The 12,221-nt window shown below is 34.7% G+C and overlaps 1 protein-coding gene across 3 annotated transcripts in view; it reads right to left on the reverse strand.

The window, feature by feature from the left end:
* Positions 1-10,822, reverse strand: part of LOC121374222 — a 29,466-nt gene extending 18,644 nt beyond the window's left edge. For all 3 annotated transcript variants that reach the window (XM_041501220.1, XM_041501219.1, XM_041501221.1), the window contains exons 1-3: positions 10,739-10,822; positions 5,966-6,639; positions 1,350-4,691 (exon numbers count right to left, since the gene is read on the reverse strand). In XM_041501220.1, the coding sequence (XP_041357154.1) occupies positions 1,350-4,691; positions 5,966-6,632 (4,009 nt within the window). In that variant the 5' untranslated portion in view covers positions 6,633-6,639; positions 10,739-10,822. The remainder of the gene's footprint in view (positions 1-1,349; positions 4,692-5,965; positions 6,640-10,738) is intronic.
* Positions 10,823-12,221: the final 1,399 nt, after the last annotated feature.

The raw sequence follows: 12,221 nt of genomic DNA on the forward strand, positions 1-12,221 counted from the left end.
ATGAACAGTTATACATTTGTAGTTATATATAAAATCTATCCCATAAAAGTATGGAGTCAAAAGCAATTTAAAAAACTTTAACCATGTTCCAAATGACCTTCAGCAGGATGAGGGCAATTACAAAAACTGTTAACCTTGAATCTAAATGACCATGACCTTTCCATATGGGTCACATTTGCGGGTCTGGGAATTTGTAGTTGAAGACTTGCTAAGTGAAAATCATAGCAAATACAAAAGCCATATCAAAGGATTTAATTCAATTGTGTGCATTTAAAAGACTTGGTAAACAACTGAAAGGATTCAAGAGTTAAAGGCAATTAAAGCAACTCGACTGAATATCAACCTGACTTAACCAAGCTCAAACTAAATGTAAACCTGTATTGTGGTGGCAGTCAAATGGTTGAATAGCTAGAAACCCAGACAATAAATGTCATTCTACTGGCCTGCAATGCATGTTGCAAGCCAGCCAAAAATGGTAGATGTATATAAATGTTCACTTTAACATAGTAGACATTAAAAATACTTATGGAATATTATAACAGGACAATGAGTTTTTTCAGCTCAGTTGATACTTACTTGTACAACAAGGTTTGCATATGTGCCCTGCAAATCCAATAAAAAACCGTTAACTTGGTAATATCCAATAGCAGGATAGATTTACTTGCAACATTGAGATTGTAGTAAACAGCTGAATCTTGGGTAGTGGACAAAGTATGTTTTAGGGAATGTTCAATAATAACGACAGTGTTTCCTGGAAACAATTTTTCAAAAGCAAATTTAACAAACTTGCTAAATTTCTTTTTGTGATATGTGGCTAATTTAAGTAAAATTTCAGTAGCCAAATACTACATTGTTTATAAATTTGGCTACAGACAGGGTGATCCCAGAGTGAAAATGTCTAAGCTATTCTAAAACTGTAAGAACATTCTATCAAGACCATGTAAAAGAATCCTGTCACTTTTAACATTCTGCACAAGAATTAAAACTGTCTTAATCATGAATTTAAATCATAGTAGCCATACTACTTGCAACCATCTGGATAAACAGCATAATTATCCCAAATTAACACTTTCAACCAATCAGGATATGGCAGCCATTTTGGATTTGAATTTAAAAGATTAATAACTTTTAACAAAGTTGACAAAGATTATCAGTAGTGCTACTCGTATAAAACAAAATCTACCTTTATACATGGCAATCAACGATTCCATCTTTGGTAAACAAAAACAAACTTCGAATTTTACTTTTTCAATCATGATTTCTATGATTAAAAATGATTCATGGAATATACTTTCTGTGACTAAATGAAGATTTTATTGTGAAAATTAGTAAAAGAATAAAATTCAAACCTGGCTTATCACATTCATCTTTGGAATGATCTTGACTTTTGGAATCAGATGATTCTACAGCTTCCACCGTTTCCATGGACGTATTTCCAGCTACAGTCTCATGGTCTGAACCAGATGTAGTGTCACTCTTTACAAATGATGTTTTCAATTCTTTAGGCTGTGTGCTCCGACTTGGTTGTACTGCTTCTCCAAACAATGCTTTCACAGCTTCTTTGACCATTGCCTTACTCAGAACTACAAATGGAATAAACTTTTGTCTTTTCTTTTTCCTTGGAACATCAGCAACATCAGATAAAAGTGGGAAAGCAGTCTCACCACACTCTGCCAACATTCCTCTCATGTCCTGAGGATCATTTTTCTTTTGTCTATTTCTCACACGACCTCCCAGCTTTTTCTGAATTTGTTCATCTTTCTCATCCCAATGGAACTGGTTGACAAAATCCTTTCTAATGCATGTTGATTTAACAACACCGAGTCTTTTAAACTCTGAGGCATCTTCCAAAGCGTGATCGGATTCATATATGTATTCACAGTCACTTCCTCTGGAAGAGTGTCCAGATGATAAGACTGTATCCTCTACCTCACAAAGAACCATGTCATCATCATTAGCCTCCTGCAGATCATCTGACCTGTTTTCAAACTCTTTTGTTGTGCGTTTCCGGTTTGTAAAAATAACATTCTTGCGCCGCTTCTTCTTGATTTCTATGCCCAAAGCTTTGATGTCATCAGCTTTCATATTGCGCAACAGCCGAGCTTCTGTCCTCCAGTGAATCTTACCTGAAGCATACACGTTCAACCCCATGTTGCTCTTAAAATGATTCCTACCACCATACTTCTTCTTCCATCCTTTAATCTTTGTTATGTCGGAAGTCTTGCTTGGCACTTTAGCATAATTTTTCATAGAAGTTTGAAGCTGGTTTCTTTTTAAAATATTTAATTCTCTTTGTAACAATCTCCTGTATTTTTTCCATTTCATGTGCTTTCCACGCAAGTTTCGAAGCACAGGGTTTTTTTCACAAGATTTATTTTCACTTCGTTGCTTCTCAAATGCTTTATACCTTGAAATTCCCCAAAAATAATTGCAATCTTTGTCCCAATGGTTTTTCTTTTCCACAGCTATGTGAGCTTTCAAAGCATCTTCATTGGCAAATGATAGAAAAAGAACACCTTCGATTTCATCAAAATCAGGTTCAAAGGCTGCCAGATTTTTGTCTTCAATATCTGTATTATCAGAAATGCCTGCAAGTCCTGTTTTCAAACCAGTCTGATCCACATTTAGTGAATCACTCTTGACCTTACATAAAAAGTTTTCAAGATCATCACTTACAAATGCAGACCTTTTGTCAGCATTGCTTTTTTCTGGTTTGCACAGTACATCAAGGGGTGATGGTTCAACTGTTTTAGCAGATCCAGCCCACTTTTGTGATTTGGACTCTGAATTCGCTGCCACCGATTCTTTGTGACATGACTCAGTTTTAGTTTTTTCTAAATTTCTTAGATTGATTTTAGGTGAAAACTTCTCTTTTTCTATTTTTGTAAATGCCAGAAAAGCACCTTCAAAGGATGAATCACTTACTGCATGCAGTTGAGAATTTTTCACTTTAGGACTTAATTCTGAATGACATCTGAAAGCTACATCAGTATCATTTTCCAGCTTAACTTTACTGGGTTTCAGCCCATCTTTTGTTCCTTTATCACAATTCTCTTGAAGTAACCCAGACAGATCACATTTACTTAATTTCTTAGAGTCAAGAACATATTTTGGAGAGTAATCAGATATTTGCAACATGCGATCTTCAGTTTTTGAAGAATCTGTTTCTAATCTATCACATTTAGCTTTGTTGCATTCATCTGGAAAGACCTTTCTCCTTGGACTTTTCCTAACACACTGTTCACTAGTTGAAGAATTCTTACTAATGACCCGACTATCAGACATTGAACTATCAACTGTTTGATCATCTGATGTCACCGAGGATTGGATTTCCATTGATGTGTCCAAGGATTCCTCTTCAACAAGATCACTAGTGTTCAACGATATGGATGAGGAGTCATCTTGAGAGTCAGGGAGCTCGTTTAGAAAGTCAGCTGAACCAGAGTCTTGCAGACGGCTACCAACCCTAGATATGAGGTCCAATAATTTACCACACTTCATCACATTGTCACAACTGTTATTAGCACTACTTTTTAATTTTTCTGAATCTTTGTCAGATTTGTTTTTGCAACCACTGTATTTCTTATTATCTTCATCAACATTTTCAGTACTAGACTGCTCAGGACATTTAAGTTCCTTAGGAGTCCTCAACGAATCTTCTGTTGTAATATTTTTGTTACTAAATGGTGACAGTTTTTTCTTGCTCCTACCAGTGCGCATGCTACAACCATCTGGCTTGCAATCACTGTTTTTGCACATTTGTTCATTTGCTTCATCTTTGTGCCTTGAGGTATCTGGTGAGAGCTTATCACTTGGTGACTGAATCTGCTTTACAGGCACAGGAGGAGACGTAGGAGATTTGCTGTTTTTGTTTTCTGCCTGTAAGAACTCACTTTCACTGCCTTGCTGCAATGATACTGCAGCTCCATCTCTTTCAATCCCTGTTCTCCTTGGTGATCTCCTCCTTGGACTCTTTTCATCTACATTGGAGCTGTTATCACATCTTGGACTACTCGAATGCTTTCTGATCATCTTTTCAAAAGCAAGCCTAATATCACCTTTTCTGTCCTTTCCCTCTGAAAAGCAGTGAATAGTAGAGCTGCTTGAAATTTGTGTTTTCCCTGTTTCACCAAGGAGACAATGATCGCCTTTTGGGCTATTTGAACACTCAATAACATCCTTTCTTGGACTGGGTGACCGTGTTTGAGTACCTGGTACATCAGTCTTCCCTGCAGATTTCTTTGAAAGACATACAGTTTTACTAATAGGGGAATGTTCATCACTGCTGCCAAGTTTTGATCCACAAACAGAAGCTCTTGACTTTGAACATTTAGGACTCCGCTTTATTTCACTTTCAAACTGATCAAAAATATTCTTTTGGATATGCTTTGTTTTAATTTTTACTGCTGGTTTCAACAATTGTATTGAACAGCTGTCATCCTGTGCAGATGTTGACCTTCGTGGGGACGATTTTCTAGGCGAACTTGGTTGTTCCACCACACTTGACCCTGATGGACTGTTTGGAGATCTTAAGACATCATTTATGCATACAAGAGCCACTGGAAGTTTTTCACACTTAGGCAATGTCAGGACAGCTTCATGTACACTAGGAAAGACTTTCAGGTAAACAGATTCAGACTCATCAATATCACTTGACTCAGCCAGCACTTGATGAAAAAAGCTTGAGGAATCTAAAAACAAAATTAAATGGTGTTATTTTACGGGTAACAATAACAATCTACATTTAACCATAACTGTTAAGCACAGTTCAAATTGTTCTTTCCAATTCCATGTTTTTTCATCCAAGGAATTTTAGATCAGCCTCTATGTAACAAGGTTTTCAACTAAAGAAAGTTTATTTTAACCTAAATCTAAGCAGATAATTGATCAGTGGTATTTTACTTCATGGTAACTGTAACATTTGGATTAGAAATCGACTACCCAGTGTTCAAAATAAGCACTTGTACATTTGTTCTGACAAGTTAAAATGTGCTTGGACAAACAAATTTTACCTCATTGGTTTTCCTAGGGACAAGTAAAAATGTTCAATGCAGTTTAATTTTGAGCTGTAAAAAACATTGTCCTTGCACTTGTATAAAACAAACCATTTATTTGAACAAGTGAAAGATTGCCGGACAAGTAGATTTCTAGATGTACTTGTCCGGTGGACTAGTGAACAGTTTTGCTTATTTCTATCACTGCTACCATCATATAGGTTATTCTTCATTAGTAGAACACTTAAAATTCAGATCATCTTGCAAATGCCAGATCATGATAAACATTTTGTTGCAGATTAATTCTGCAACAGTTTTTTGAGGGGCTGCCAACTACTATCACAAATTTTGAGGACTGAAACATATCCAGTACAATGTGTAAATTAAACTAACATCATTAAGACATTATGAGAAGACATAAAATACGAGTAATAATATCAAAAGAAGTGATGGCTATACAAAATATGACACATGGCACCATGGGTGTAGTGTTCCTAGCAATTATCATGAATATGATTTCAACCATTTTTTATTATTAAAAATGAAAAGAAAATAGCTAATTAAAATGTTTGTACAATCTAAGTAGTTAATGGAATATGTCTATATATAGTGTAAGTCATATCACAATACATGAATAAAAGTAAAATGTTAAATCATAAGATACTACATTAATATTGCAAGTGCAGTGCAGTAAACAGCCATAATTGCCTTAATACAGTCCAACTTGGCCAGACATATAAGCTGCTGGCTATTAAATGTTAAAAAAACAATATGTTCGGTAGGTAAGAAAAATATTTTATTTAGGACTAATTTTAATGCCTGCTGTAGAACAAAAATATATGGAAAATAAACACGCAAAAAGACAGTTACCACATCTCATTAAAAGTAACACTTATGGCAAATACTACTTCATAAGCTGTGTTTGTTTAAGAATGGAGAATGATGAATGACTATTTTTTTTAAATTCTCACAATCAGAAATGGACTTTCTGGCTCGTTGCTTGGTGGTGAAGACTGGTCCAACAGATCCAGACATAGACTTCCTGGCTGTGTTCTTGGCTGGAGTGCTGCTGGAAATGGGCAAGATTGGACTGAGATCACCAACATCCTTAGAGTTTGTGAAAGTCCAAGGACATACATCTTGAGGTGAATAGTTTGGCGTTTTGTGGGGAGAGTTCATCAAAGCAGCTATGATCTGCTCTGCTTCAGCTTTCTTCTCACAATGTGTGGACTTCCTGGCTGTCAACTTGAGCTGTCGGATGCTGCCAAGTGATGGGGAATATGATGTATCCAACTGTCTACGCTTGGAAAGTTTCTTTTCTGGATAACACGAAGATGAGGTAATGGTTTCAATTCTTTCATTTCGAGTGGCATCTTTTGGACTCTCGTTAACCCAGACATTCTGCTTCTGTTCACTGCCAAATGATTTCTCCAGATCTCTCTTGACACCTTCAGCCTTCCTCAGCACTGGACTCGTATTGTGAAGTTCATTTTTATCGTATCCACTGGTTTGACGTCCCTGGTTCAATGTTTCCCATTGTTGTGGCGTGTCAATGATACCAGCAGCTTCTCGCAACAAGCCATGACGTCGCTGTTTCTTAGCTGCATTCAGCAAAACCTGCCTTTTTGTTCTTGCCATAAGATTTCTGAAAGCAAACAAAAAATATATATAACTAGTGACTCTTATTATTTTAAAGAGTCTCATCTTTCAAACGTGGTAGGTTTGGGGGCACAGTCACCTGAAACTGAGGTGGCCAAAATATGCACGACCCCTCCCATTGAAAAAGAGTATTTATAACTATCCCATACCTAGATTTTGCTGGCATCTTCTGATGTCTATGCATCTAGCATGATATTCATACACACTATTGTTGTTTTTTGTTGCTTTGGGGGGGGGGTTTTGAGGGGGGCAGGTGGTAAAGAAAATTCTCTTTATGGAATATAATATTAGTTATTTGATATCACTATGTGTTTGTGTGTTACAATAAAAAAAATGTCTACATAATTTAATATAACTATGTCTAATTAATAAAATCACTGTAAATATCAATTTTCAAATGTAACAAATAGGCCAGTGTCCCAATTATGGTATGATTCTCAGGAAGTATTGCAACATCAAGTCTGTCTCATTAACTATAGAAAATATTGCCATGTAAATAAATATAGTGGACAAATGCAAGAGTGTTGTTCTAAAATAACTGATGTTATGATAGTATAAAACTGGTACAATGAACACACCATAAAAATTATAATAATGAAACATAAATTATACGACATAAATGCTTAACAGTTTCTAAACAAATGGGCAGAGCATTTGTCCAACAATCTTTCCTAATATTTACTTTTATTACCGTTACAAACAATACATGTCTCATACTGCGCCCAACAAATTTTCACAATTCAATTTCATGAGGCACTGCACACACATTTTTTTTCAGAAAACAAATTTTTGTATCTACCGAGTTAAAGGGGCATAACTGTCCAAAATGGGTAAATCGTCAAGAAAGTCAACCTTGATATACATGTAACAGTACATGATAAAGCTATACACAAAATTTCAGCTCAATATCTTGAGGCATTGGGGGGGGGGGGGGGGGGGGGGGGGGAGAGAAGAGGGAGAGACATGTCCAGAAAACAATTTCCATATTTCCTATGTTCATGGGGCCACGTCTCAAAAATGGGTAAATTGTCATGACAGTCAAACTTGATCCATACTAGTATATGATAAAGCTATACACAATATCTCATAGCATTGTGAAAAAAGCATCCAGAATACTATATGTGGAACAGACGAACAGACAGACCTATATTCCCCTCTGGTTAAACTGGTAGAGGACTAATAATTACAATGTGTTCCTTAGCAGGTTAAATTTAAAATTGTTTCAAACTTCCTTCTGTTATGAAATATATCTATCTTGTTCTTTTACTATATATGAGAATACCAAGGTGTGAAATTCATTCATATGCTTCTCACATTTTAATCCAAAAGAAAATGGTAAAAACTGACAAGCCGTTCTCTACAACTTGTATTAACTGATATATGAACTTCAAAACTTATTTTATGTAAAATTAAACTAATCTTTTTTCTTTGATGATATATAATTTAATATTGTTTGTCCTGATGTCAACATAGTTGTCACTAATTTTTATATTACATAAAGTCATACTATGATTGAATTAAAATGGAAGACAAAAGATGCTTGTGCCATTGATTATCAGACAGCATATTGTGTTTTGATTATCAATTATTTGATAATTGAAAGATTCACTTGCTGAGCATTTATATCAAATATGAAATGAAAAACATCCTAATCATGATTGAAAACAACAACAACAATTAATTGGAAACAATCAAAACCAACTTCAAAATGACCTTGACATTGCCTTGGGGTCATTTATGTAAGGATTTTGCCTAATGTCTTAGGTGTGCAGCTGAAAAACTAATTAACTTGGTGAATGTAAATACTACATGTAAATATGAGTCATCTAGTAAAGGCTTCAAGATTTTAAAGAAAACAAACATCAACCCAACTTTACCACACTATAATTAAATTTTGCAAATGCATCATAAAATATAACAATTAACACTAGACGGGCCAAAAAATAATTGAAACATAATCATACATGAACATTAACGAAACTAAATATCGACATTACTTTTGCCAAATGTTAATGGTAGATTACCATAGTACCATGATCAAAATATAATTAAACAAAATTTATGCATAGCATGTTAGCCTTTTCAATTTATACTAAAAAACCCAAAACAGAATACAATACTGCACTAAGGTAGCATTTTATTGATTCACTAACAGTCATTATGTATCAATTTTGAAGCATGGTAACCTTCGCCAGTTTAAACAATCTTCAGTGTTGTATGTGATACTCAAAGACATTAAAATGACTTTCTCACTAAAAACATATCAGAAAATGTTATACATGACCATTCTTTTCTGAAATGATCTTCAATGTTACATTAAATGTGCAATCTTATATCTGGCAGCATATGGTAAACTAGGCTGCATTCATTAATGTTAAAATGTGTAGTATTGTGACCTGTTTATAGCATGTCACACTATCTTCAAAGAAAGTATTACCACACACTTATTACTACACACTGGCACAGCCAGGATTTCTGCCACGGGGTAAAACGGGTATGGTGCCATACACAAATTTTTTTGCAGATATTTTTTTTTTTAAGTTAACCATTTGACAAAATTAATGACTCTTATCATTACTGTATGATACCTTAACCCTAAACCTAACCCATTTTCTTTCTGGGGGAACAGCAGGTGCATGCAGATAACACATTGTAAACATTCAATTCCATAGTGCTATACCCAAAAATTTCTTTCTGGCAAAAACACTGATAACCAGGATTTTATATGGGGGGGGGGGGGGGGGGGGGGGGGGGGGGGGGGGGGGGGGGGGGGGGGCGTCCAACCCACAATGAATGTATGTATGTATGATTTTCATAAAAATTTAATACAGCAAAAATAATCCTACACCAAGTCTGATGATTCTGCATCAAACAGTATAGTGTCCGTCTGTAGGAAAGTACATATAAAAGATACCTTGCTCTCCCAACTAACAACAAAATGCAGCAAGTTTTCTCTAAGACTACATGTCACAATTATCCAACAGCTGATCATGATTAATAAATCAATATGCTCTACTAGTGTCATTAAATAAAAGTTAACTTTTTAACAAAGAGCATCTAGTACACTAGTAGATAATGGCTGACCCAAGTCCTTCCTTTCACTTCATGTTGCTTGAAAAGTAGGTCACAGTGACCCAGTTATGGTATTCAACACTGGCTTCTGAAGATGCAGTGCCATACTAGTTAGTTCTACATCAAATTTGATAATCATGTTTTGAACATGGAGATTTGCTCTACATAACACAAATGTCATGTCTTAAAAAGAAAATCAGTTTGAGGAACAAAAGTTTCTTTCTACATGTATATTTGGTTTTGCATAAAAAGCAGGTCATGAACAATTTGATGGACACAAATGTTGTTCTACATGTATATATTTGCTTTTGCATAAAAAGCAGGTTATATGAGGACCAAATTACTTCCCAGGTTATATTAGCATGTATGAAGTTTGATGATCCTGTAAGACAATTTAAAGAATTATGTTTTCACCTAGCCCTGTGTTTTTATTAAGCGCATATAGAATTTATAAAAACATGTAAATATTGTTCAGTTTATTAATTATTACCTTTATTGTTAATAGTTATTGAACTGTTTAACCAAATGTTAGTTTGGTCAGTTTTGAAACAAAGTAATTCCACTGGACAAGTGTCCCAATACAGGGCTAGCTGTGCCACTCGCCAAATTCGCCAATTGCAAATTTTAGAAACTTTTGGCGAATTTTATTTTAATTTGGCGGAAAAAAATGTGTGTAATAATTATTTTGTTGCAAAATAGTTATAGATTTAGCATTTGTGAGATAATCTGGCGAAATTTTCTGACCATCACGAACTAGCACTGCTATATACAAAAAAATAAACATTTTAGCTTTCCAATGCTATATATCACAAAGCTTATTAAAGATTAAAAAATATATATGAAAGAGATTTGAAAAAAAGAAAAGAAAACCAATGTAATCTTGAAAATATATCACCTTCTGAAATGCAGCTGTAACTGACTACACTTAACACCTAGATAATCTAACCAATATATGTTTTCTCAAGATATAATTCATTCAACATATATTGAACTTACGATAACATGCAACTTACCTTAGTTCTTGTTGAAAAAGATTTCAAACAGGAAAACTAAAAAGGAGATCCTCATTGTGTTATCATCAAACTAACTTATAAAATCTGAAAAGCAAAACAAATTATTGTTTACAACTGTTAATATCCTCATGACATAATGATGGTTTGGTCTTTTAAAAGGTTTTTTTTATACACATCAATAAATATTTGGTACAAATACATGTTATGCCTTAGTTGTTTTTGTTTTTAAATTAAATATGAAGGATGCAAGAGCTTGTTAGGCACCACTACTTTAGTTTGGCCAACCAAACACTTGAAACAGGACTGTACCTAGACTAAAATAACTTGAGGGTGGGGCAGTAACAACATGTTCATTACATTTGAAAGTAGGATGTTGTTGTTTTTTTGTTGTTTTTTTAAAGTAGGCCGAATCCCAATATATGTGAGACAGTGAGATGCATAATTGCAAGCATTAAAGGTAGGTGGCAGTTAACTGGTGTCGCAGCAGCCACCGAAATCTCTGTCTGCTATATTACTCATGGATTTTCAAACAAATCAAAACAGTAATAAAATAGAAATCCAGGCACAGTAATATTATATGGTCTTTTCCAGCTGACCAAAACCAAAAGTACTTTATAGTTTGAGGGATGGGGTTGGGGCAATGCCACTTTTGATAAAAATCTGTTTAATTGTCAAAACAATGCATTCCTGCCAGGGTTTTAATCGGTTTAGTTTTATAGCCTAACAAGGTTTGTTGTTTGTTTTTAAACATGATTTTACAGAAGCTGCCTTTATATATACTTAAATGTGTTACACCCATAGCCCGAATTTTAAGGCACTGTGGAAATCCTCAACTTGTTAACTAGTGTCAACTACTTTGGAATACTGCAGGTGTTCTTTTTTAATTTTGCACCCCTTCCTGGAAATATCCTGTAGTTGATCCTGTTTCTTTAACTTTTTATTGTTTGTTAGGGTTTTTGTTGTTGGGTTTTTTTAAAGTAAAGTATAATTTATACTTAACAAGTTCTAATGTTTAACAAACAAAAACAATGCTATCTAATTTGTATGTATAATGTTAGAATAAAAGTAATCAATACATCTATCAAACAAGACATTCTGACCACCTTCCATTAGATCAGTTTGAGTCATTCCAAAATTTATCAAATGATTCATTTAATTCGAACATCCTAAAATGTGTTTGTTTTTTTTATCTTAAGATGTATGCAGAACTTCATTGCGTGCATTATAACCCACACGACATTATGAATATTAATTATTCCATTATAAGTACTGCAATCAATGTGTGTTCGCTTTTCACGTTAATCGAGTATTCCGACCAAACCGTACAAGCGCACATCCCCGTTATATGAAGACCGCCGCACTACATAATGCTTCACAAGGCGGGAACACGGAACCACAAAGTTACATTTATCCTTAGTTGTGACTATGTCAGTTCCCTTAAGTCTGATGTTTGTAACGATCACTACATGGTGATATTCCTCGA

Source organism: Gigantopelta aegis, chromosome 6 (assembly GCF_016097555.1).
Source record: "Gigantopelta aegis isolate Gae_Host chromosome 6, Gae_host_genome, whole genome shotgun sequence".
Lineage (NCBI taxonomy): Eukaryota > Metazoa > Mollusca > Gastropoda > Neomphalida > Peltospiridae > Gigantopelta > Gigantopelta aegis.